Source organism: Phalangium opilio, unplaced genomic scaffold (genome assembly GCF_054372755.1).
Source record: "Phalangium opilio isolate 3A_F unplaced genomic scaffold, DU_Popi_V2 ptg000003l_1, whole genome shotgun sequence".
NCBI classification, from domain to species: Eukaryota; Metazoa; Arthropoda; class Arachnida; order Opiliones; family Phalangiidae; genus Phalangium; species Phalangium opilio.
In genome coordinates, this window is record NW_028324145.1 from 14417979 (window position 1) to 14440774 (window position 22796).

The window sequence follows — 22796 nt, forward strand, 5'->3', positions numbered from 1 at the left end:
TAGGGCGATATACGTTGCAACCCTTTCGCCAAAATTGGAGCTATACTCTAGTCTAGTCTAGTCTAGCTGATACAAAGAAGCTTCCTCCGCGCCAAATTGGATTTTCGAAAAGATGGCAATTTTGTTTTAATACTAATATTCCTTTAATCCAGTTATAAAGCCCCAAGAGAGGTCGCTCAGTTCAGGGCCTTTTTGCCCAGAATAGAAACTGCGCGTTTCCACTCGAGTTTGGTACTAGTAAGCCGCTTCAACGTAATGAAAGAAAAGAAATAGAAGGGCAGAGAGATGTGCGCCATTAGAAATGACTCTTACCCTCAAAATGGCCGACGAAAACCCTGGCACGATATTAAAACAAACCAGCTGAGCTAGCAGCTAGCGACGGCGGTTTCGGATTTACATAGCGACGCGTTTTTCACCTTTTCAGGAAAGGTTAAGAGACGAGGGTGTTTACGTTTATTGACGTCGTTTTAGACTCGACACCCGGGTTCATTCTCAAAAAATTGTTCGCCTTCATGCGGGTGTTTAATAAACATTAGACGTACGACTTCAAAAAAGGCGCGCTAGACATAAACACCGAACGAGGTGACCTCGTATTGGTTGGTGTCAAAGCAAAATGAATTTCACCCCATATTATTTACTAACAAGCTGGCAAACAAACAATAATTGCGCCTCCCTGCTAGCCTTAATTACTACGTTCGTTTGTAGGAGTTGAGAATAAACTAAGACTCTGAGCACGTTCCGTACGTCTTTTAAAGAGCGCTTTGGATGGCCGAGAGGAATAGTTAGGACACGTTGCCGGGAGACCGCTGTCCCCGACCGCGACTATTCGTTTTATCAATTTAATATAGGGACCTTTACCAGGCAGGGACCGAGGCCTCGAAGTAGGGACGTGACTAGACCATAAAAAAGGCAAAATTCCCCACCAAAATCCCAGGGACAAAAACGAGGGGTCGCGTCAAAACCCAAGATGAGAGCCGTGAAAATACACAATCTAATTCCTTCCCGGGACCGCAGGACGAAATCGTAACACTATGACGTAATCCCGGTCATCGCGTGACGCCGTAAAATATATTTACGAACGAAAATAAATACGCTATAGGGTATGGGAGGTCATTACGAATGTACCCTGAAACGATAAGCTATTTTTTAAATATAATAGCGGCAGTGGTTGTAGCAAATGAAATAAATAAAGGCGCTTTATCGTTCAAAGCGGAACAAGCTGAATTCAATATTGAGTATTCAAGTTACGCTCAATTTAGAGGAAGTAGGAAAAGCGCGCACGTTTGTGGGAAGTGGAGGGGCGAGCTTGAAAAACAAATGCGACTACAGACAGAGTACCACTATAAATTTGATCTTCTGCCATTTTCCTCTATGGTTAGAAGTCTATTAAATCATTTTCAAAATTAAAGTCAGACCATTTATAACTTAGCTTTAAAAAGACTTTTTGGGAGATGAGAGTTTGTTCGTGAGATGAAGAGTCGCGCGAAACAATATCGAGCTTAAAGAAAAGGTTCTCTCACCTGTTTAAACAATAAAGTCGACTCTTCCTCATTTCATGGCGAGTAACGAAGAAAGAGTATTCGATTAGAAAAAGGGGCCACACTAGATCAGTCTGGGATTTGGAAAACGGGAACTACTGGGGCGGTCGCCGCCGCCGCCGCCGCTGTCTTGGGCAAATTCGTCAAGAAGATGCCGAAATTTTAGCCGAGAGCCAAAGACCAGACTATCGAGGTCGTAAACCGACTGTACCGACAGAACGAGGAAGCCTTAGTAGCCACTATCTTCATTTTAAATTGAGTGAAAGAAACGTCGTCGCGCCGGTTAAGAAGATCGAGACAGTGTTCCTTTCTAAATAACGTCGACCGAGGCTTAACTAATGATTTCTTTTATTCACTTCCCGTTTTGTGGCTCTCCCTGCGCGAGAGAGAGCCGCCGCGTAGGAGAATTCGAAGGAGCAGACTGATTCCGAGAGAGAGAGAGATCCCTGGCTTCCAACTCGCCAGCCGACTCTCAGCTCGCTCTAGCTTGGACCAAGGAGTATCGACCGCCTTGGGTTGGGGTCCCCCCATGCGCGCAACGACTAACCCCTTGAACGTGCGCGTTACCGATAAGCAAGGACTATATCGTTAGACCACCGTCTTTACAGGAAGGGGTTGGTTGGCATGAAGGAGCCAGGCTCGCAATAAGAAGGGGCTCCTAAAATAAACCCAGATACAGTAAAGGGTAAGATTTCGGATAAAAACCTAATGCAAATGCCTTTTACGGGACACGGTAGATGTGGTAATATTTTCGTTCAGTAACGATGGTTTGGTCTAAAATCGATACGGTCAAAATCATAGCCCTCGAAACCAGCCAGAATTTACAAATGTACTTGGCCCGTTGCTGGAGTAATTGTTAAATAAGGCCACGTTCCCAGAAGAAACGAACGAGTGCGCTTCTAGCAGCTCGCGCTATTCTTAATGGCATCACGTTTAAACCATAGACCACGCGCTCAGGAACTCTGGTTACGTAAAATAAGTCATTAGTGTTCGACCAAGAACCCATAACGTATCATCCGAGAATAGGCAAGCCGATTATTAGTAGGAAATACTCATGAGCTCCGTCCCTTCCACGTTAATAGGTTCTTGAGTAGACTAAACCGTACACTCTCATAGGTACTGTCACGTGGCACTAATTAACGCTTAAATCGGTAAAAGATTAGTACTGCAAATACCTTTTTTGATTTTTGACATTGCCACTTTAAGCGTGGAGGTTAGACTAGCACCTTTACAAAGAGTACCGGTTGACGCGGCAGTTCCACGAAAACAATGTTAAAACACCAAGTCGAAATCTGACTCGCGGCGTCATTTCCTACACCACCCACGCACCCACTTTTACAACCTTAATTACAATTTAGAAAGAAACAATAAGCTTTCCAAAAGGACGCGCAGCGCCACTCAACGGTGATTCAAAAATAAAGAAATATAACATTTTAACTTTAAAACTTTAGGGGGGGGGATAGTGCAACTCCTTTAAGTTTAAAACAATCATTGGCTACTTAGAACTCGCGTCAAAATGCCAAATGTCTTACGGATTATTTTTTTCTTAACGACAACTATCGATAAATCAATCAATCGTTAGGGTACGTGTGAAACTTTGAGAGGTTGCTAAGGCGGGGTCCTTTCCCTACACTCTTTAAGATCTTACCATCTACCGAGACCTCTCGTTCGAGACAGTGCACTAATAGTATTCTAAAAGTTGGAACTGTTTAAAATGAAAGAAACATTTTAAAAGTTAAGCGAAAGAATCATTTGACAATTAATCCCTAATTTACACGGATCATAAAATTTTAAGGACCCGGTGTTGGGCCGGGGGTGGGGGGGGGTTGAATAGTCCTTACTGGCAAAATGCCCACTTTTCATACACCAAAATTTGTTACAAGTCCCGCCGGGCAAATTGTTTTATGAAACCAGAAGGCGGTATCTACAAAAATACTAGGAATTTATGAACACGGGCTTCATTACACGCAAACTTTGCTATGGGGTTACGGCAGACAGGGGCCGAGTAATTAAGCAAAATGTCCAAAGGATATGGGAAGACCCCTGGAAAACTATGGGAAATGGGTTTTCCAAAAGTTGTACGAACCATGAGAGCGTATAATATTAGTCTTTCTATTTCGTCTCCAGGTATTTTTAGGCTCGTCCCCCCCGATCTGAAACGGAGTTTTAAAAGCGAGCGGAGTCGAGCTCTCAAAATAAGTTGAGACTAAAATTAGATGTCGCGGGTCCAATGCCAAATAACTGATCCCCTTTTTGTTTTGGTCCGTTTGTTTCTCGTAGAGAAAACCGCGGTTTCTTAGTAAAAAGATGGAAGAAACGACACGCTGCAGGCCCGGTTTCATTTTTCTCTCGAAGCGGCTTAAGTACATTTGAAAATGCCGGTGGTTAAAAAGGGAGCTGCCGATTCTTGAAATATAATTACATTCCTAAGCTTAATATCCAGGTCTAACGAGACCTGGGATAGGGAAAAGTATCCGCGGTCAAATAACTCTATATATAACTCTTATTGGGGCGCTAAAACCTTAGTAAACAAGTTACGTAAGAGCTAAAGGCATTTCGGGGGGTAGGGATCGAAGGCCGGGGCCGCTCACTAATTAAAGCTTTAATTACGGGGCAACGCCTAAAGCGGCAAGCGAGCAACGCCATATCGCGTATGGCGTCGAGGGAAGCGATTGCTGGAAAGTATACTTTTAGGTCTTCCGTTATTTGGAAAGGCAGTCACTTTGACACTTGGCAAACTATAGAGCTCAGATATTAATCAATTTTAGAACTTTTAGATATCTATAGAGGGCGCTACACAGTCCAACATTTAGTTAGAAATCCAGAAAGTTGAAAAAACGAAGCTTGGATAGCCAAGAAAGGCCTTGACCCTTTTACTTCGATGGACAGACGTCTAAATTAAGGACGCTTCAAGGTCTAACATTATAACGCGAACAGTTTCTGACAGCTACGAGCTACCAGATCGTTGCCAACTTATCCCAACGGATTTGGCAGTCAACAACGGAACTACGCCTTGGTCAGCTACAGTCCCTGTACTATTAGCTAAGACCGGTACATTGGACACTGGCTCCATTATATATATCAGAGAAAAGAAAACAATAAGTTCGATTTCAGGTCATCTACTCCATTAAACGAAAGGAAGCTGCGTGGAACGCGGTCAGCATTAGCTCCGTTCCGGAGTGGCGGCTCTTAATGTACTCTTTTATAATTGATATTCTTCTTTGAGAGGCGTGGCGCACGAGGCGGTCACGTGATACTAGTCCTCGGATCTAAGTACAAACAACATTCGGGAACAATAGCCTCGCCAATTCGAATTCTTAACTCATTTGGCGTAATTCGCGCGTGGCGAGTTACTAATTGTAATATCGATATGATTTAAGTTGGGCTTTTGAAATTTACAAATCAATCGATGGCAATTTGATATATGGCTGGTGCGGCGCGATTGAGCGAGCCTTAATGAGCGCCAGATTAACTCGTAAGCTTCGCCTAATTGACCAGCTATAGACTAGGCTAGCCCGCACCGACCGCCAAGAAAAAAACACATTAGGTACAAAGAGTTGGCTAATTTACGTTCAACCGAGCGACAAAATAGCGCCTTCGTGACAAAGATATAATTCGATGGATTACCAATATGACGTATATTAATTACAGTTTCCATGCCGGTCTTTGCCAATATATTAAACTAACTTAATTCCACCTTTAAGTTTGTACGAGAAATGAACTCTTTCAATAAGTTTAAGTTAATCAATTTTCGGTAAGATATGTAGATTTAGGTGTTCGTGGTATATTTTTGAGAGATTAGATTTTTGCCTAAATAAATCATTCATCTTTGGACTTTGATGGATGGCCGAACCGATAAGTCGGGATGATAGCGCGGCGGAGAGCAAAAAAAACTATTGATACCATACCATATAGGGAATAAAATGGAAAACTCTTCAGAAAATAATCTAGGCGAGAAATTGGCGCACCGTGCGTGTCTAGGACATCGATATGGCCTAAAAGTATACTTGCCACGCGAGTCTCGTCAAAACTAGTTTAGAACCAAAGGATGGCCTTTTTATTTCAAAAATTCATATTTTTAGCAACTTAACTAAGATTAGATTACTCGGCAAATTTGCCATTGACACATTTTTTAAGAAGTTAGCCCAGCAAATTTCGCAATCCCGGCAATTCTCTCTTGGAAAATAATAAGGTGTACTACGCGGGCATTCGTGACGTAACAAAACGAAAGATTGAATTTCAAAATATTTCCATTTGTAATCGGAAATGTCCAGATGGAGTCTTTCTCACGAGAACGTAATACTCAGCATTGTCAGTTTATCGCGACAATTACGCGCTCCAAGGTTTTACATCCTGAAACGTTATCGAGTGAACCTCAACACGTGTTCTTTTACACAACCGTGTAAGCTTCGATAATAAGGCAACCCTATATAAAGACGCGATTGTCCTTTGAAGCCTTTAATTCGCTATCGAATTAAGCTAAGAATGACTTGGCTTAGAACAGTTTGCGCTTTGTTCGCCGTCGTGGTAGCGGCCCACGCTCAAGGTAATTTTATCAAGCTCAAAGTAGTTTGCAGGGATTGTTAAAGAGCGCCCCTTCCTTCCTTAGCGTGTGGCAGACCGAGTGTCGCCCCCACCATGGGCAACTACGAGAGCGAGGACCGCATTGTTGGCGGCAGAATCGCCAAGGCTCACAGTTGGCCGTGGCAAGTCTCTTTGGTCGTTCCCGGCAACGGACACAACTGCGGAGGGTATTTAACCAACTAATTATTTGAAATTGTTACGAAGACGAATATTGAAGTATTTATTAAAACAGATCCCTGATCCACAACCAATGGGTCTTAACTGCCGCTCACTGTTTGTAGTAAGTAGTCGCGTCCTAGCATAGCTCAGTCTAACTTGTCAAACGCATTTTCGAGTAATTATAAATTGTATTTGTAAAACAGCGGACGTTACCCGAGCGGAGTTTCCGTCAAGCTGGGTGAACACAGTTTGAGATCGTACGATCAAGGCGAGATTACCGTTCCATCCCAAAAGTTCGTCATTTACCCAAGCTACAGTCAGTATTCCAGTGACGTAAGTACGGCGTAAATTCGCTTTGATGTACCGCGCGGCGTATTCTAAAAAGCCTTTTCGCAAATTGCAGTACGACATCGCTCTGATTAAACTGAGCAGACCAGTTGCCTTCAGTAACACTATCCAACCCGTGTGTTTGCCAACTATATCTCAACCAACTCTGCCCGAAGGAACTACCACTTACGTCACCGGATGGGGTAGCACCGGTGGTAAGATCATTAAAGTTTCATTACCAACTATAATTGACGGACTAACGTACCAATCATTTTCAGTCGCCAACGGTTCCGATAAGCTTAAGCAAGTCGCGGTACCCGTAGTCGAATACAACAGGTGCGCTAGAATGCACCCGAGACCCGTTCCGCGTCAAACCATTTGCACCGGTTACAGCTCCGGCGGGCACAACCCTTGCTTCGTAAGAATCATCACTTTCTTCCCCAAATCAATGTCGAAGGTCAAGCGCTTTATAATTAAAATTTGTTTACCATTCGGTAGGGTGATAGCGGCGGACCCTTGGTCGTCAACGGAGGAAACGCCTGGGTGTTGCACGGCGTCGTCTCTTGGGGACCCAGAACTTGCGCCATCCCCTCGGAACCAGCCGTCTTCACCAAGGTCTCTGCCTACAGAAGCTGGATCGACCAGACCATCTCTCGAGGTTAACGCCTTCCTTGAACCCTGAAATTAAAAATAAATTGTCTTTAAAGCAAATAAACTTTATATTTAAACATTCATTTCTACTCGAGTAAAAATTACACTACGAAAATGAGTACAAAAAGGTCAATTATTCAAATTTTGAAAAACGCTTACTAGAATGTTCATCGCGCATTGTAAATAAATTAAAAATACAAATATTACGATGTTAAACAGTTTTATTATTATTATATTTCGTGGTGATTTTTTTAGAGAGAGTTGTAAGTAGTTTGATAAGATAAAGCGGTTCTTTCGCCATTCCGCGATGAATGACGTTTTGAGTAGATGAGGAAGACGGCCAAAGCAACGATCTGAAACAAAATACATTTTGCCTCGGTTCAAAGTTCACCTTCAATTTCGGCGCGAGCTAGGCGAGCTTTAAGAGGTCTCGCTGGCTTTCTTACCGCTAAACAATGAATGGCCACTATGAACATGGTGGCGTTAGGATAACCAAAGTGTTCCAAAAGGGCACCGCCCACGGATGGACCGATAAAAGATCTGACACGCCATCAACAACATTAGAAATTACGCTATTTAGTAATTAAATTCAAGCTCAATATTCAAAAACGCACCCGACAGCGGAAACAGAGACCATGACCCCGCTGTATAGCGTATGAGTAGCCACGTTATCGGGGAAACCGCGAGATCTGAAAACATTGGCGATTAGCGGCCATTATGACGAACGTATCACGCTTAATATCAATAATCATCTCACAAAACATTTTTCATAGCGTGAATATAACTACAAAGTAATTGAGCTCCTAGCCCGAGTCCCAGGATTACTTGAGATAAAATGACAACGTTCAAGTACCTAAATACGAGATAGTCTTTTCACTTAATAATTATTAGAAAGCGCGGTTAAGGCGGGTACGTACGTCCCAAAAGGAAAGAAAGGCGCGGGACCAACTAAGAGGTACGAAATGAGAGTCAAAAGGCATCCAACGAGTCCAATGACTTGACCGTCAAACTGCGTTCAACGCTTACAATATTAGAATACGTTTAAAAGTCAGGCTAAACATTTCGTTTACCCCTTTATCCATGACGCATCCCCAGAGCGGAGAGGAAATAGCGTAGGCGATACCTTGGATGATGAATACCAAACCCAGGATGTACGGTTTCAAGTTGAACTACACACGGACGAAATTGTTCGACTCGAGTAAATTTTAAGCGCTGGTCAAGTATAATGATTTGTACCTGTCGTAAGTGAGGCTCTAAGGTGGCTTCGTTAAATCCGATGCAAGTGAAACACAGCGCCATAATGGTCAAATCCATCAAGAACGTTCCGTTCAGTAACATTTCTAGGACGCTACGAGTTGCGCATTCGTTTTTCTCAACGGTCGAAGGGATAGCCAGGAATGTCGCGAAAATAGCCGAGAACATAAAGGAACCCATGACAATAAAAGGGAGTGGAAATCCTCCGGCCTAAACCACAAAACTGATTTAAAACAAAACCCCCACACCTAAATTTGGCTTCATTTCGCCTGATTTTATACTTGAAAGAGAAAGCCTCCGATGGTCGGACCAATTATATTTCCAGCTCCAAAAGCGGATTCCATCGCCGCCTAATGGAAGCCGTGTAACATATTAAACCCTTAAATAAACTACGTGCCTAAATTTTCGGCCACAACAATACAAGGGGGGGCGAGGGAGAGTTTACGAGTTCGATAAAAATAGGACGTGTCCGAAAAAATAGGTAGGATAGACAGATTAAAAAAAAAAAACGGGTGGAAACTTTACAATCACGAATCCAATTTTGCTTCGAAAGAGAATAGGAACTAATCCGTAACCGGCCGAGTAAGTGGCCGAAACTCCGACCGCTTCCACGATGCGCACTAAAAAGGCCAACGAAATGAAAGCGTTTCCAGCCGGACACCAATCCAAGAGACTTCGAGGAAGAGATATAGTTGAAAAGAACTTAATTAGAGCTAAAATCTATACCCATAGCGCCCCCCGCCCCCTCATTATTTTTAGCCTATCAAAAGACTCACCCGAAGAAGATACTGCAAATACTCGAAATGGCTATGCCAGTTACCAAAGTAAATTTAGGTCCGGAATAATTCATCTAGGCGAATTAAGGAAAAAGAATCAATTGTACCACCTTGGAATATAGTCGTCGGGTGGGCGGCCGAATCGGGGACGTACCAGCTTACCCCATAGGGGAGAACATACGAACAAAACGAGTTGAAAAACTCCGAATATCAGTCCGTAAACGGTGGGCGTCGCCCCTTTCAGTTCAGCCTGATACCAAAAACACGTTCGAGTAATCGTAATTACGAGAAAAGATCTAAAAAGGGTTATACTTCTCTAGGGAAGAAGGGAGCAGGTAACGAGAAGCACGTGGCCACGCAAAAATTGACGAATAATAACGTTATTAGCCTGAGTATGTTTTTACAATCCCAGACGAATTCGGCCTCAACATCTACATTCCTGCAAATTGTACAATTTACGATGGGTTCAAATATTTTTCAATCCGTTGGTCAGATTTGTTTCAGCGCGCTATCATTTACTATAGATGGTTTTCACGCATGGAGAGTTCATACCATTTACACTGCAGGAGACCGGGATACCTGGAGGACAAAAAGTAGACTGATTTCTGTTCTCCAGGTAGCCCGACCTCCTCCAGGTGTAAATGGTATGAATCCTCCATGTGTGAAAACTATCTATTAATATTTTAAAACAAGATGATTTCGAGGGAATAACCTAATCCACCAACTGCGTGTCTCTTATTACGAAGGGAATTTTTGCCAAATTTCAAAGAACACGAAAGATCTATGAACTAATTATAATTAAAAATTAGTTCTGACTTACTGAATAATCGCGTTTGAGCGACTTGATAATTGTAGTTTCAAGCTATTTTCGAAACTTTTGGCATTCGTGACTAGGACCATTTTTATTTCCGCCTCGTCTAAATTTGTACAATAATTTTACTAAGAAGGGAAAGCACTCACTGACTCGCCTATCGATATATCAATTCTCGCTAAAAAAAACTTGCGCGGAAATCAGATAAGCCAAAGTTCAATTTTCGAGAGCCACCACTAGCCTCAAAATTCAGAATACAAGAGCGTGCGTGACTGTTTAAAAAACATTAAAAATTGGTCGTTGGTTCTCGTTACATATTTCATAATATTAACTAATTTCCCTTCAAAAAATGATCACGGTAGAAATAAGGCTATCGATGCAGTTACGAGTTTTCTTAGAGTTGCTCCAAATATTTCTCAAGGATTGATTGGTCATATTAATCTAAGAGTAATTAGCGAGTTCTTGTTAAAAAAATTATCGTAATCCTTCAGTAGGGGTATCAAATATTCTTAAGATATTTTTTCAAATTTTTAATATTATAGATAATGTAGAGAGAGTGCAAATAAGAACCCATATCGAATATGAGAACGTTGAAAATTTTATAGTTCAAGTTTGCCAGGCTAATTTCCAAAGTTCTCGGTATCATATAGGCCTAGAGGTTCTCGATTATCTCATTGGGGTCTCGATTAAGCTTCGAGGGTTTTGTCCGGGTAATCGCCTACCAATATTTCCTCATTTAGACTAATGGCACCCCGTCTTATTTCCCCCTACAGTTAAAGGCTTGGGCTGCCAATCCCTTTCAGACCGCGTCAAAGAAATGTCTCGCGCGTCTGCTGCCATCTATTCTTAATTCTAAATAACTTTGAGTTTCAACTAATTTTCTAGGTCAGTAAATTTTTAAAATAGAAAATGATATTTTAAATTGAGTTTTTATTGACTTTAAAGTTATTCTTTAATGTTAAGCGTATTCGATAGGGGGCGCTAGTGTATTAAACGTCGTCTGCTTAATTTCTAACCGTGCCTTGGCGTAAAAATTCACGACGGTGGTCACGTGAAGCAACTCGGTGCTCGACGTAATGTCAGATTAAATCAATTATTTATATTTAATTGAAAGCTTCGATAAAGTTTCGGTTAACTCGAATTTCTAATTACTTTATTTAAAACCCCGAACGTAATTATGACAAACGACACAAATTTCACCGAGGACGAATTGACCATTCCCGATATTAAATACGAATGTAAGTTAATTAAAATTAAGTTTATACTCGTAAAAACGTTTCAAAATGGCGGCTGGCTGACAAATCGCTCTTTCGTAGCGAATGATTGGCTGAGATTCTAGGGCGCCAAAATGACGCAATGTCCAATGAAATTGCACCCTTTTAATTTGACCCAATCAGAGTTAAGCTTAAATCAATTTAATTTTTCTTCTTTAGTTTTGGACCATCCGGCCGATGTTCAGTAAGTTTAAAATTTAAATTTGTTGACGTTTAATTTAAAAGTATTTGTTGATTTTAATTTTACAGAATTCACGCTTGTGAGTAATTTGCTTAATTAAAATTTTAAAATTAATGTTAAAATTAAATATTTTCTGGGGTGGGGGATGAAAAAGGGGGGGATGACTTGCAAGAAGCGTTTGAACAAGCGGCGGTCGCGATGTTCTCGTACATGACTGAAATCGATTATATCGATATCACCAAAAGTGAAGATATTGAAGCGGAAGGTAACCCCTCCTCCCAGCCCCCACTCACTCTTACCCTTTGACCCCTCCTCCTAAATATCGTTAATGATTGCAGGGGATGACATGCTATCGTTACTGTTCCACTTTTTGGACGAGTTCCTTTTCGTTTTTAGCGCGGAACCTTACTTTATCGCCAGGGTACAAAATACATAGACATCAAAAATATTAAATTTCTTAAACAATACCATCTTTTCTTAGAGGGTGAAAATATTGGAATTTGACAAAGAAAACTTCCGGATCAAAGCCAGAGGGTGAGCCAACTTTTAAATATTATAATTTACATATTTATTTGCATAAATGTCTATTGAAAAAGGTACGGAGAAACATTTGATATCAGTAAACATCCCCAGGTAATTTCCTTATAAAGTTTAGCTAAAGGTACTTAGAAGGTTGACTTGACCCGCCAACCTATTACCGAAATAGGGAACCGAAGTTAAAGCCATTACGTACTCTAACATGCAAGTCTACGACGACGAAAATCGACACGAATTATTTGTCATTATTGATATTTAAATAATAAAGTTGTCATTTATTTTCCTCCCGTCTCTCTTATTTATTATAAACGCATAGTTTGTAAGTTCAACTCCGATTACAGCTAGAGTTACCCTAAGACCTTAAGTTAAATTATGATGACGTAAGAGCCCTCATTCGTGATTGCAACCCATTATTATTGGAAGCCACCACCAGGTGTTCGGGGTTGGAGAAAGAAAAATGGTTTTTGTTTCGGCCGGCCGGTCCCTGAGTCACTTAAATATTGATCCCACCTGTAAATTTACATAGAGGGGGGGGGGGGGCTTGGCCAGCTTAAGAAGAGAGTCCCAAGCTAATAGCGGTCAGTCACTCACTAGGACGAAATAGAAATCGGGATTAGCCGCGTTTTTATCAGAACATAAACGGTGTCTTTCATAAATTAAAGCATTGACTGCTGGTGGTAGTGGTGGCGGTGGTTACGAGAAACAGGCGACGCTGTAAAAACATTTTTCGAATACCAATCGACTATAAACGCCGCTTTTGTATTGGACAAAATACTTCTGTACTATTTCCGAGGCGCGGAAAGAGTGCGCCAATCTATTAAGTATCGCCTAGAAAGTTTAAATAACAGTCGGAATTCATTTCCAACGACAATATTCGTGGCAAGATTGCAGAAGAAAGTCCTCATAGTGGTGGTGCAAGTAGATGTATAAGAGGAATTAAGCGGGGAAGGGGGAGTTCCGTCTATTAAAAATGAAAAAGTCTCTTTTAATAAGTCACTCTGGCATTTAATCGCGTTTCCGGATCTGGTGGCGAAAGAAGGAAATTTTCTTTCCAAAGAAAATCTCCTCTCGAATCCCATAAGAGTTATTAAGCGTCGCTAGGGAAGGACGGAGGGACAGTGTAGTGTACGGTACTGGCGGAAGCCCCTTGGATACGCCACCTCGTCTCGATTGTCTATTTCAATGAGCCCCGAGTTCCGTAGACCAGAAATTCAATCCCCCGGCGGCCACCGGGGTGGTCTCACTTGCTCCGAAATTCTCGACTTATCATCGGACGCGATCTCAACTCTCGAGGGATAGGACACACATACAGGTAAGTTCTTTCTTCTTCGTATTTGGGAATGTAATAGCATTTTAAAATGAATAAAAAAGGACCATGTTGTTCATTTATGGTTATGTGTTGGGGCCCAGAGAGAGAGAGAGAGAGAGAGAGTAACTGTTTTTGTCACTTGGCCGTCTAATTTAAACTTCTTCTTTCCACCACGCTTCGGAGGGCTAAGAGGGGCTATACATTTTCCCATCTATTTATCAAACTAAACATTATTGATAGGGCTGATTAGTTTTTCTCATCAAAACAAAATTCGAAGAAATCTTTTGGCTATTAATTTCCAGTATATCGATTGTAGATTAGATTAAGCGAGCTTTCTTACGAATCAAATGTCTCGAGTCGCGGACGCTTACAAGAAAATAACATAGTCATCGGGTTACTTTCTTCGCTAGGAGTCAAAACACGTGTATTTTGCATATATATCGAATTTCAATTGGGTTTCGCGTTCAAACTGAACGGTTTCGTTTTACCAATCTTAATTTAGCTTGAAATTGGTTCTCACGGAAAGTATAAAACGCCGCTACCGTCCGTTAATTAGCCAATTACGAGACTGTTGGTCACTAATATTGCCGTAATTACAGACTGCCGAATCTGAATTGTAAGTCCAAGCTATACCCCATATCCGCTTTTTCCCCCGTTATAACATTCCATGGCCCTTATCTATACCGAGGTATCGATAGGCGGGTAGGGCCCGAAGATAAAAAGGTGGGCACTTCCATTGTAGTTCCATAGACTCGGGATCCCAAAAAGATAGTGTCATCCCTCGGTCCAATTCAAATATTTGCAAGAGCCGGGTACTACCATACGTTTCAAAGAAAGAAAGAAAGGAACAGGGGTCTTTTATATTTCCCTCAATAACCGTACGTCGTATAGATTTAGCGAGTGGCGCCCCCTGTCCGAGCAGGTAGTAAGAGCCAAATCTACTGGCACCACCACCACCACAAAAGAGCCGCGGGCGCTTTAACTTCATAAAATAACGTACAAGGTAGGCGCGCTTTCTATTTTTCCCGAGAGCCACTTCTGTGGCCGCGCGTATTGTCAGTTTCAAAGTTTTTTCTTCTTCTTCTACTTTTGGCCAAACTAGAGACTAGTAGGTTGTAGTCTTGTAGAGAGAAGGCACAAGAAATGGGGAGGGCCTTGTAAGACGATTTAAAAGTTGCCTTTTCTTTCGGTGGCGCAGACAGAGGCAGTGGCGGGAGACACTCCAACGTTATACCTGAGCAGCCGATCTTCTTATAAAACATTGAAAAATTTTTCCCCTTAAAAATCCGAAAAGTTAAAATTGACGCCCCGCTCGCCATACTACCACTATACTCTCTCTCTCTCTCGCTCTCTCTCGTCAAGCCAGTTTTAACAACTTTCGCCAGTTTTATTAAGAGAGAGAGAGAGAGAGAGAGAAAAAAAAACTTTGTGTGTTTTTTAGTTAAGAAAAATGGAGGAGCTAGCTAGGAGAGTCGTCGGAGTACGATGGTCTTGGTGGTATCTAGTGACGCTGTGGTTCGCGTTATACCAAAGTTTGGACGTCGTCTTAGTACCGTGGTTAGGGGCCGGTCAAAAGACGACACTGGTCCTGGCCGTCAACGACGGCTTCTACGCGGACAACGGAGTCGATCAAACGATCGTGTACAGGTCGCTGCCGAAACGCGAACGCAAGGCCATGCAACAAGAAATCTTGAATTTACTGGGACTTCATCATCGGCCGAAACCCAAGAATCACGGAACGGATAATTCGGCGCCCAAATACTTGATCGAGTTGTACCGATCGTTCCTCGACGAGGAAAGCGGAAACCTCAAAGTCAACGAGTTTAACGAAGCCAGCTCCAAAATGGACAGGCGCTTCTTGACCAATAACAGCATTCACGCCATCAACGACTCCGATCTCATCATGAGTTTCGTCAACCGAAGTAAGTCGCCACAGTGTCTTTGACCCAGAGTGAAAAAATATAGGTCCGCCCTCATTACGACTCCCAATATTTCTTATCGAATCTACCTAAATTGAGAAATTCCGCTTCGAGCTAAGTTTTGGCGTCTTCTCCAAAGTTTCGAGATTGAAAAAGACCCGAGCGAAAATTTATTATTGTCAATGTTTCAATGATCAGAAATCTCAAACTCGCGCTCTTCATGGCGTAATAATAATAGGTCAGTGTTTGTTTAAGGTCAAACTAAAATACGGACAATCCCAATTGAAAATTTGCCAAGATCTCTTTAAAGCTCTGTCGCAAACGCGTCCCTAAAGTATTTCGTTTTAATTTCCCAAATCTGGCAATCAAATTCGTCGGAAAAAGTCGTAATGGCAATTCCACGATCCGAAGTTGAAAGTTACAACAATACCGCGAGATGGATTTCAAGATTGCCTGGAAACGGGCACTATAATTACGATAGTATTTCGAGCGGGCTGGCCCTAGGGCTATCTGCGCGACGCACCCCCAGCTGCGTGCTGGCCAACAAACTCTCTTATTAACGACGCATACCCCCGCGATGGAAAGTCCATTTGGGAAAAAGAGAAAAGAAATACCATAAGCAGCATTGGTACCTACTATTAACTGGCCCGAATAAAACGGATGTACCGAGACGCACACCGAAATACCAGTATACCCGAAATTGAACTAAATTACTAGTTACGAGCGCGGCCAAACTTCCTGACCAATCGAGGATAACCATTCGAAATAAAAGAATCCCTCCCTTTTGCATTATCTACATTCCACATTTACCCATTGACCTTGAAAGCTAGAGTGTAACGCTAATTTGTCACAAGCGACTCTCGTTTAATTTTCAAGGGTTATTTCAATACATTCGTGGCAATATTAAGTCAAGTGACTCGAGAACTAGGGGGGGGGGAAAGATCAAAAACTAGTCCGAAAGCTTTACCGTAACAATTCTGGTCGGGCAAAGTTAGATTAGAGCTCTAATTAATTAATTAATTAAAGAGACTAGAAAGTGAAGAAGGAGGCGCTCAATTTTTACGCGAGAGCAAAATTAGGCTAAAAAGTAAAAACCTTGACGAAGTAAACTAATTAATATCGGCCTTAGTCAACCAGCTCTTTCAATAACACGAAGCTTTCCAGATATTTTTCGTTAAGACTGCGCTACGTCAATTAGCGAGAGAAGTTTATTTACGCGTGTCCTAAGAAAAACAGACTTGAAAAATAATAAAACTGGCTATCCCCTCCCAAAGCGCTAATTATAAAAATGGTAGAGGAAAATGTTGATAATATTTCGGGGAAAACGTTCAGAAACTAGAACGAGAAGTTTAAACATAGGTCATCTTAAATGAAATTTATTTAAAGACAGTTTTCTTAACGTTAACAAATGACAAATCCAAATTAAGTAGGTAAGAATTAAACGTTCGTGACCTTGAAGTCAATATTCAATTCTCGTCCATAACGTCGTTTTTTTAAACAACCCTCCGCGTACTTTTTTAATCAATATTAATTTAGTGTCTTAATTGAAACTGGTATTTGTAGTTCACCACCATTCGCCGCATCTTCGCCACGATCGCGACAGAAGGTTTTGGTTTGACGTCAGCGAAGTATCGCCGCGAGAAAATATAATCGGGGCCGAACTAAGGGTCTTTCGAAACCGAAGTTTGGACTCGATGCCCACGGAAGACCTCTACACCTTCACTCTATTTGCCCTGCAACAGGGGCGGGACCCGGAGTAAGTCACTTCGGGAATAAGTTGTCTCGGACGGAACCGTTTAAAAGTGACTAACTATACTTACAGGGACAAAATATTGCAAAAGGTGGATTCCATCGAAATCCCCCACGATGACGACGGATGGTTGGTCTTCAACGTCACGGGACCCATGGTCAATTGGGTGACGTTCCCAAAGTCCAATTTGGGACTGTACTTAAAGATCGCGGCCGCCAGTACTGGTAAGATTACTAATGGAACTAGCTATAGGACATTATTTCATGGAACCAAATGAATATATGAAACGCTGACGCAATTAGCCGAGTTAATTACGATATTTAACGATTCCAGATCGAGATATTCACCCTCACGAAGCTGGCCTAACGGGAATCAAAGGTCCCGAAGAGAAACAACCTTTCATGGTGGCGTTTTTCAAAACGCCCACGCAAATACACATCCGGAGAACCAGGGCCGCTCAAAAGAGGGTCCGATCAGACGTCTCCTCATACGAATCCAATTTTTGGGATCCCTACGCGAGTAAGACTAAAAGCCCCCCCCCCCATCCCCCGCTGACGTAAAGATTAATTCTAATCCTTCCTTAAATTAAAATTAAGATCCAATCGACTTGTACCATCACTCGAATAAGATTTGCCAAAAAAAGGCTCTCTACGTCAGTTTCAAAGATTTGGGATGGCAGGTAAATCTATTAACCTTTTAACCTTTGCCGTATTGGATATTAAGGAAGGCTTGGATTGACTTCTTTCAGGATTGGATCATCGCGCCCGACGGCTACGCCGCCTTCTTTTGCGACGGCGAATGCGCTTTTCCCCTGAACGCGCACATGAACGCCACGAACCACGCTATAGTCCAAACCCTGGTGCACTTGATCGACCCGCGCTCGGTGCCCAAACCTTGTTGCGCGCCCACCAAACTCTCATCCATAATGGTACTATACTTCGACGACAGTTACAACGTCATTCTTAAAAAGTACAAGAATATGGTAGTCAAATCTTGCGGGTGCCATTGAAAAGCACCATAAACACGCCTAGACTGTCTGTCCGTGTGCAAAATAAAGTCCCCCCCCCCCCTCGAAAATGGAGCTCTTGACCTCAAAGTCCAGGATTTTAACAGCCAACTTTAAATTCAATTTCACTTGAATTTTCGGGCAGGTGGACTTTAAAAAATATAATTTCTCTCCCGGTTCCCTCAAAACAAAGACAATCAAGCTTTCTCATAAATTAAGTTGCCAAAATAATTATCATAAATTTTATTTGTTCGATAAATAATATCGATTCCCGCGTATTTGAGTGAAAATATCGCTGCAGCCACCCATTTTATTTTATATTAATTTATCCCTTAAGTTTAAGTTGGCTGGGGGCGAAAAATTTCACTCTCAAATTATCCGATTTGTAAATAAATAAATAACTCGAGTCGAGTCTCAAATTGTAAATAAATATTCTTCACTTTTAAGAAATATTGGTTTTTTATTTGAATCGAGAGATCGATTGGAATTTTAGAATGATGATATTTTTCCTAGCAAGTTGACCACGCCTCCGATAATCGATTAAGGCGATATAAAAAGCCAACGATTTTACTGACATCTACGAGCGAAATTTAATTGTAAATAAATTAATAGATTGAATAATTTTTAATTTTCAATTATTACGTTTAATTTTGAAAATCCCAAACATCCGTTGTAAATGAAATTAAATAAAGTTTAAACGAAACTTGATTCGAGCAGCAGATGGCAGCTACTCCTTGGCTTCTTTCTTAGGGAAATAGTTCTTAGGTAATCCCTTAGTAGGGTACAGGGAGGGTGGAATCCCATTGAACTTTGAAATAAAACTTGACCCTTTGCTTTCAGGACCTTGAGCGAGAACATTATGGTTCCAATGAATAGTTCCCCCGAGATGAAAATTAAAAAATTAAAATTTTAAAAGAACTCGACAGGAAATTGTAAGTCGGTTATTAGAGGAGACGCCGTAATTACAGAGTCGGGCCGAGCGAAACTCCTTAAGGCCGAGCTAAATTTACATCTAAATTCAAAATGACGAGCCACTCTCTCTCTCTCTCTCTCTCTCTCTCTCTCTCTCTCTCTCTCTCTCTCTCTCTCTTAACAAGCGAATGGGTCATTCGGTAATGACATAATTTCGCCCCGAAACAGGATGTCTTCTTAAATGAATTCCAACTCTAATTATTCCAACAACCTCGCAGCCCACAAACGTCAAGGCAATGTTCAGCCTATTAAACGTTATCCAGCTCCAGCATGCGCCATTTCAATTTATTGACGGCGCTCCTGAATATTATAAAAGGTCCAAAAACACCACTCGGTGGATATTGAGGACAAATTAACTCGCAGACAATATTCATCGGGGTATAATTGAAAATTCACGTCAAAAGCGATTAATTCCATTAAAACAAAGGTTGAATATTAATCTAGGAAACATCTGTTTCTATTAAATTTAAATTTATAATTTTAGGGTCTGGCTGCTGGGAAAACAAATTGCTTCAACTTCTACACTCTAAATTATTTTAATATTAGCATTCCATTTTACTAGTACCGCTTCGAATGAATAAAATTTCAATTAAAAATCCGACAGCGAAAATATTACGATTATTAGCGCAAAAAGGTCGTAAATCAAGCCGGCTTAATTCCAAATGAGAGAGAGAGAGAGAGAGAGAGAGAGAGAGAGAGAGAGAGAGAGAGAGAGAGAGAGAGAGAGAGAGAGAGAGAGAGAGAGAGAGAGAGAGAAAATGTTATCGCTTTTAAAATTCAATTTGCTGCGAGTACATTGTACGGAAGGAACGGAAAAACCTAATTAGAATAAGATAATTAATTTGATAAAAAAAATAACTGGGATTCCACCGGTACGAAGAAAAGAAGCGGAACATCATTTAGAAAAACAAGTTCATTCCGCGAATTGCATTTTTGAAATTTCATTTGGATGTTTTTCTCTCTCTCTCTCTCCGTGCAAAGAGAGTGAGCTGTGCTTAAGAATTGGCCAAGTATACCTTTTTATATACAAGCCATTTATTTAGTTAACTTTCAGGCCTTCAGGTCAGGGTGCATGGTGGGGTTCGAAGCCTCGTTCTTCTAGCCACTCTTATCCCAATTAGCTTTATTCGGGATTCAGCGGATTTTGAATGGAGAGATTTTTAGGGGGGGGGGCGAAACCCCTCGGCTCAGCTGGGGGAATTTCATTATTACGCGAGAAAATAAGGGAGATGATCGAGGTCCGGCGTGAATGAACAAAAAACTGGACGCGTTAATTGTATGTAGTAAGAGAAGATATTTGGGTCTTCAATGGAAAGCAATATCTCTTCATCATTGTTGGTTGTTTAACAGCGTGGTAATGAATTAGCCTTCTTAAATGAACCCGGGGAGGTCGGGGGAGGGGGTGCGAGTGGATAGTTGAACTGAACAACAAAGGTTACTCCGTGGATGGCTGGTACGGTCAGAAGGGTTCTAGTGGCGAAACAAAACCCCTAATCCGCGACATACCAGCTGATGCGGATGTCAAGAAAAGAACGTATAAAAGCAAGCGCGTAGGGCTGGAGAAAGTAACGTGTTTTGAAGTGACGCCAGAGACACGGTCGCCGGAATTTAATTACTAACTGATCAAAAGCCTTAAACGAGCGAGCGCGACCGACGTAAACCGAAACAGCAGGTGTGACCCACCCACCCACTACGCGCCCCATACACTACATGCAGACTCAAAATTTACGATCCATCGGATTCCAGACATTTTAGTCAAGATGGCGACAGCGCTACGTCGAGAAATGGTTAAGGAACCCCAATCCCAAGAAGGGTTTTGAGCTATTTCAAGCCTTAGAAACAATCTAAAGAGTCCATTGAAAAAAGGGGTTTCAACCCTCGAGTAACTATCTCAAAAGTGGTTGATGTACGGTAGAGAAAAGCCAGGCTCGTAAAAGCGGATGACCCCCGTCCGACCTTTCATAGTAGCCGCGAGCGGGACTCTTAGGGCTTACGTAATGACGGGGTCCGAACATAAGCAGCTAGATGGCCATCCGCGGTGGCGATCAACCGTGTTTAGGAAGCCAGCGACACCCAAATAAAAGAAAAAGCAGCCTAATATTATCCAGAGTATATATAGGCGACCCGCGAGAAAGCAACAGTAACCAGTAGGAATGCTTTTAGGCCCTCCCCCCCCCACACACAAACAACGTCCGAACTGGGGGGGGAACCAAGAAAAAAAACACGTTTAGCCATCTACTAACCGCGCCAAGCGATACAACATCGTATCCGAACGGAAATATCCCCGCAGTTGGTATAGGGAAGGGTAGACCCGAACCGAACCGCATTTTCCAGGCTGAGAAAGTACTTGCACCCAAAAGCCAGAAAGGAAAGAAGTAACCCTTTCGATGGTTAAATCTCATCTTGAAAAACGCTCTCTCAGTCGGCGGAAGAAAAACAACTGGTGCTAATAAACGCTTTCCCTGGGAAGAATTCTAGCCCGGATCTCGAAGAAGGACGCTGTAGCTACCCATCTTTTATTTTGTTCCTTAAGGCCTATTCGCTTTATTTACGATGTAAAGTTCCTTAATTTGCCCCAGTCCGCTCAATCGGTGACCGACAAAAATTCGCCAGGTACATCTGAAATGTTTCGAAGGCATAAACCAAATTTGGTTCTCGCGGATATTTAGCGAACTTTGTCAAATTCATAACAATTTAGTGTCGAGTGAAATTTTATCCTCGTTAGAGCTCAGGGACCGTGGCTGTCCCTTCGAAACTCTGCCCCCCCCTCTCGACGCGATTTAAAGTTTCAAAGCGAGATATACGATTTGGGGGATATTTGCAAAAATAGAACCTATAGTTGTCTATATACTAAGCGAGTTAACTAGAAGTTATCCAATTTGACGTCAATATCTTTCAATAAAAGGTCGCTGCATGGTCCCTAAGAGCCGGCCGCTTGATAATAAATCCTAGGCCTTTAAGGGCCTGCAGAATCTTATTGGAAGCCGAAGAATTTAGACCTTTTTCGTAGACAAAGGGTGGCAACGATAAAAACGAAAATAAGTATCCGAAAAGCGGAACGAAATAGAACTTCGAGCTCCGATATATAAGAGAAGCGAATCTCTCTCTCTTTTGGAATTCCCAAGAGAGAGTGTGAAGCTTCCTGCCTGCTCGATAGAGGAGGACAATTTCTTCGACAGATAGAAGATACCACCAGTGTTTCTTAAAGAAAATCCATTGATCTACATCGAGAAAAACTCTTTTCCTTTCCTATACTATAATCACCCCGCAGCCCCTACAATACAAAACCGAGAAACTACTTCGTTCGCCTTTCAAGTAGTGTTCAAAATATGTTCAACCGCATTTCGAAGCCGGGATGAGGGGATGCCTGTTGGCACTATGTGGCCATTGTCTACGTTACCAACTATAGTAATGGTCAACCAAGGATGAAGACTGACTCTGGTAGTGGCCGTCTTGTTTTTGTCATCCTCGGGTTCTACCTATAGTTTCATCTCATAAAACGGGAGAAGAGGTTGCGGCAGCCATCCTCCTGACATCCCCCATAGGGTGGTGCTCTATAACACGTTTATATATAGAGAGAGATAGAAAGAAGGGGCTGGGAAACGATGCTGGGACTCGGAGAGAGTGAACATTTATTAAAGGAAAGCCAACGGTCAACGACAAAAAGCCACTCTGACTTACTGCTAAGATCACCACCCGCTTCCATCTACTACTTCTTTATCTATCTTTTCTTTTTTTTTTCCTTCCT

General features: G+C 42.0%; 5 protein-coding genes across 9 annotated transcripts in view; 3 read left to right on the plus strand and 2 right to left on the minus strand.

Moving 5' to 3' along the window:
- The window catches only part of LOC149718042 (adenylate cyclase type 3-like), a 34222-nt gene extending 26987 nt beyond the window's left edge, over nt 1–7235 (minus strand). For 2 of the 4 annotated variants that reach the window (XM_089841853.1, XM_089841841.1), the window contains exon 1: nt 7097–7235. The gene's annotated coding sequence lies outside the window, so the exon portion shown is untranslated. Of the gene's footprint in view, nt 1–1520; nt 2604–2713; nt 3139–7096 lie in introns of those variants that run through there. The other 2 variants (XM_089841847.1, XM_089841842.1) reach the window with 2 other exon arrangements.
- On the plus strand, nt 4983–7341 carry LOC149718043 (trypsin-2-like). The gene is made up of 7 exons (XM_089842038.1): nt 4983–6084; nt 6148–6289; nt 6355–6402; nt 6485–6614; nt 6685–6823; nt 6887–7026; nt 7107–7341. Exons 1-7 carry the CDS (start codon nt 6024–6026, stop codon nt 7269–7271), a joined length of 825 nt encoding a protein of 274 aa, XP_089698164.1. The 5' UTR covers nt 4983–6023; the 3' UTR covers nt 7272–7341.
- Nucleotides 7342–7462: 121 nt separating this feature from the next.
- Nucleotides 7463–10268, minus strand: LOC149718044 (MFS-type transporter SLC18B1-like). Its single transcript, XM_089841947.1, has 13 exons — nt 10110–10268; nt 9602–9728; nt 9444–9539; nt 9290–9363; nt 9039–9186; nt 8795–8863; nt 8496–8723; nt 8330–8428; nt 8177–8268; nt 8017–8112; nt 7874–7948; nt 7706–7799; nt 7463–7612 (listed from the first exon to the last, which is right to left on the minus strand). Exons 1-13 carry the CDS (start codon nt 10187–10189, stop codon nt 7511–7513), a joined length of 1380 nt encoding a protein of 459 aa, XP_089698073.1. The 5' UTR covers nt 10190–10268; the 3' UTR covers nt 7463–7510.
- Nucleotides 10269–11103: 835 nt separating this feature from the next.
- On the plus strand, nt 11104–12375 carry Archease (protein archease). The gene is made up of 8 exons (XM_089842075.1): nt 11104–11338; nt 11534–11558; nt 11624–11634; nt 11710–11820; nt 11894–11976; nt 12037–12089; nt 12152–12188; nt 12262–12375. Exons 1-8 carry the CDS (start codon nt 11278–11280, stop codon nt 12349–12351), a joined length of 471 nt encoding a protein of 156 aa, XP_089698201.1. The 5' UTR covers nt 11104–11277; the 3' UTR covers nt 12352–12375.
- Nucleotides 12376–13231: 856 nt separating this feature from the next.
- Nucleotides 13232–18526, plus strand: gbb (TGF-beta family member glass bottom boat). Of its 2 annotated transcripts, none has more exons than XM_089841964.1 (7): nt 13232–13404; nt 14843–15323; nt 16884–17076; nt 17143–17294; nt 17404–17589; nt 17667–17749; nt 17819–18526. In XM_089841964.1, the coding sequence occupies exons 2-7, from the start codon at nt 14852–14854 to the stop codon at nt 18077–18079; spliced, it is 1347 nt and encodes a 448-aa protein (XP_089698090.1). In that variant the 5' UTR covers nt 13232–13404; nt 14843–14851; the 3' UTR covers nt 18080–18526. The 2 variants fall into 2 exon arrangements, with proteins under 2 accessions (XP_089698090.1, XP_089698085.1); XM_089841959.1 differs by lacking the exon at nt 13232–13404 and adding an exon at nt 14439–14558.
- Nucleotides 18527–22796: the final 4270 nt, after the last annotated feature.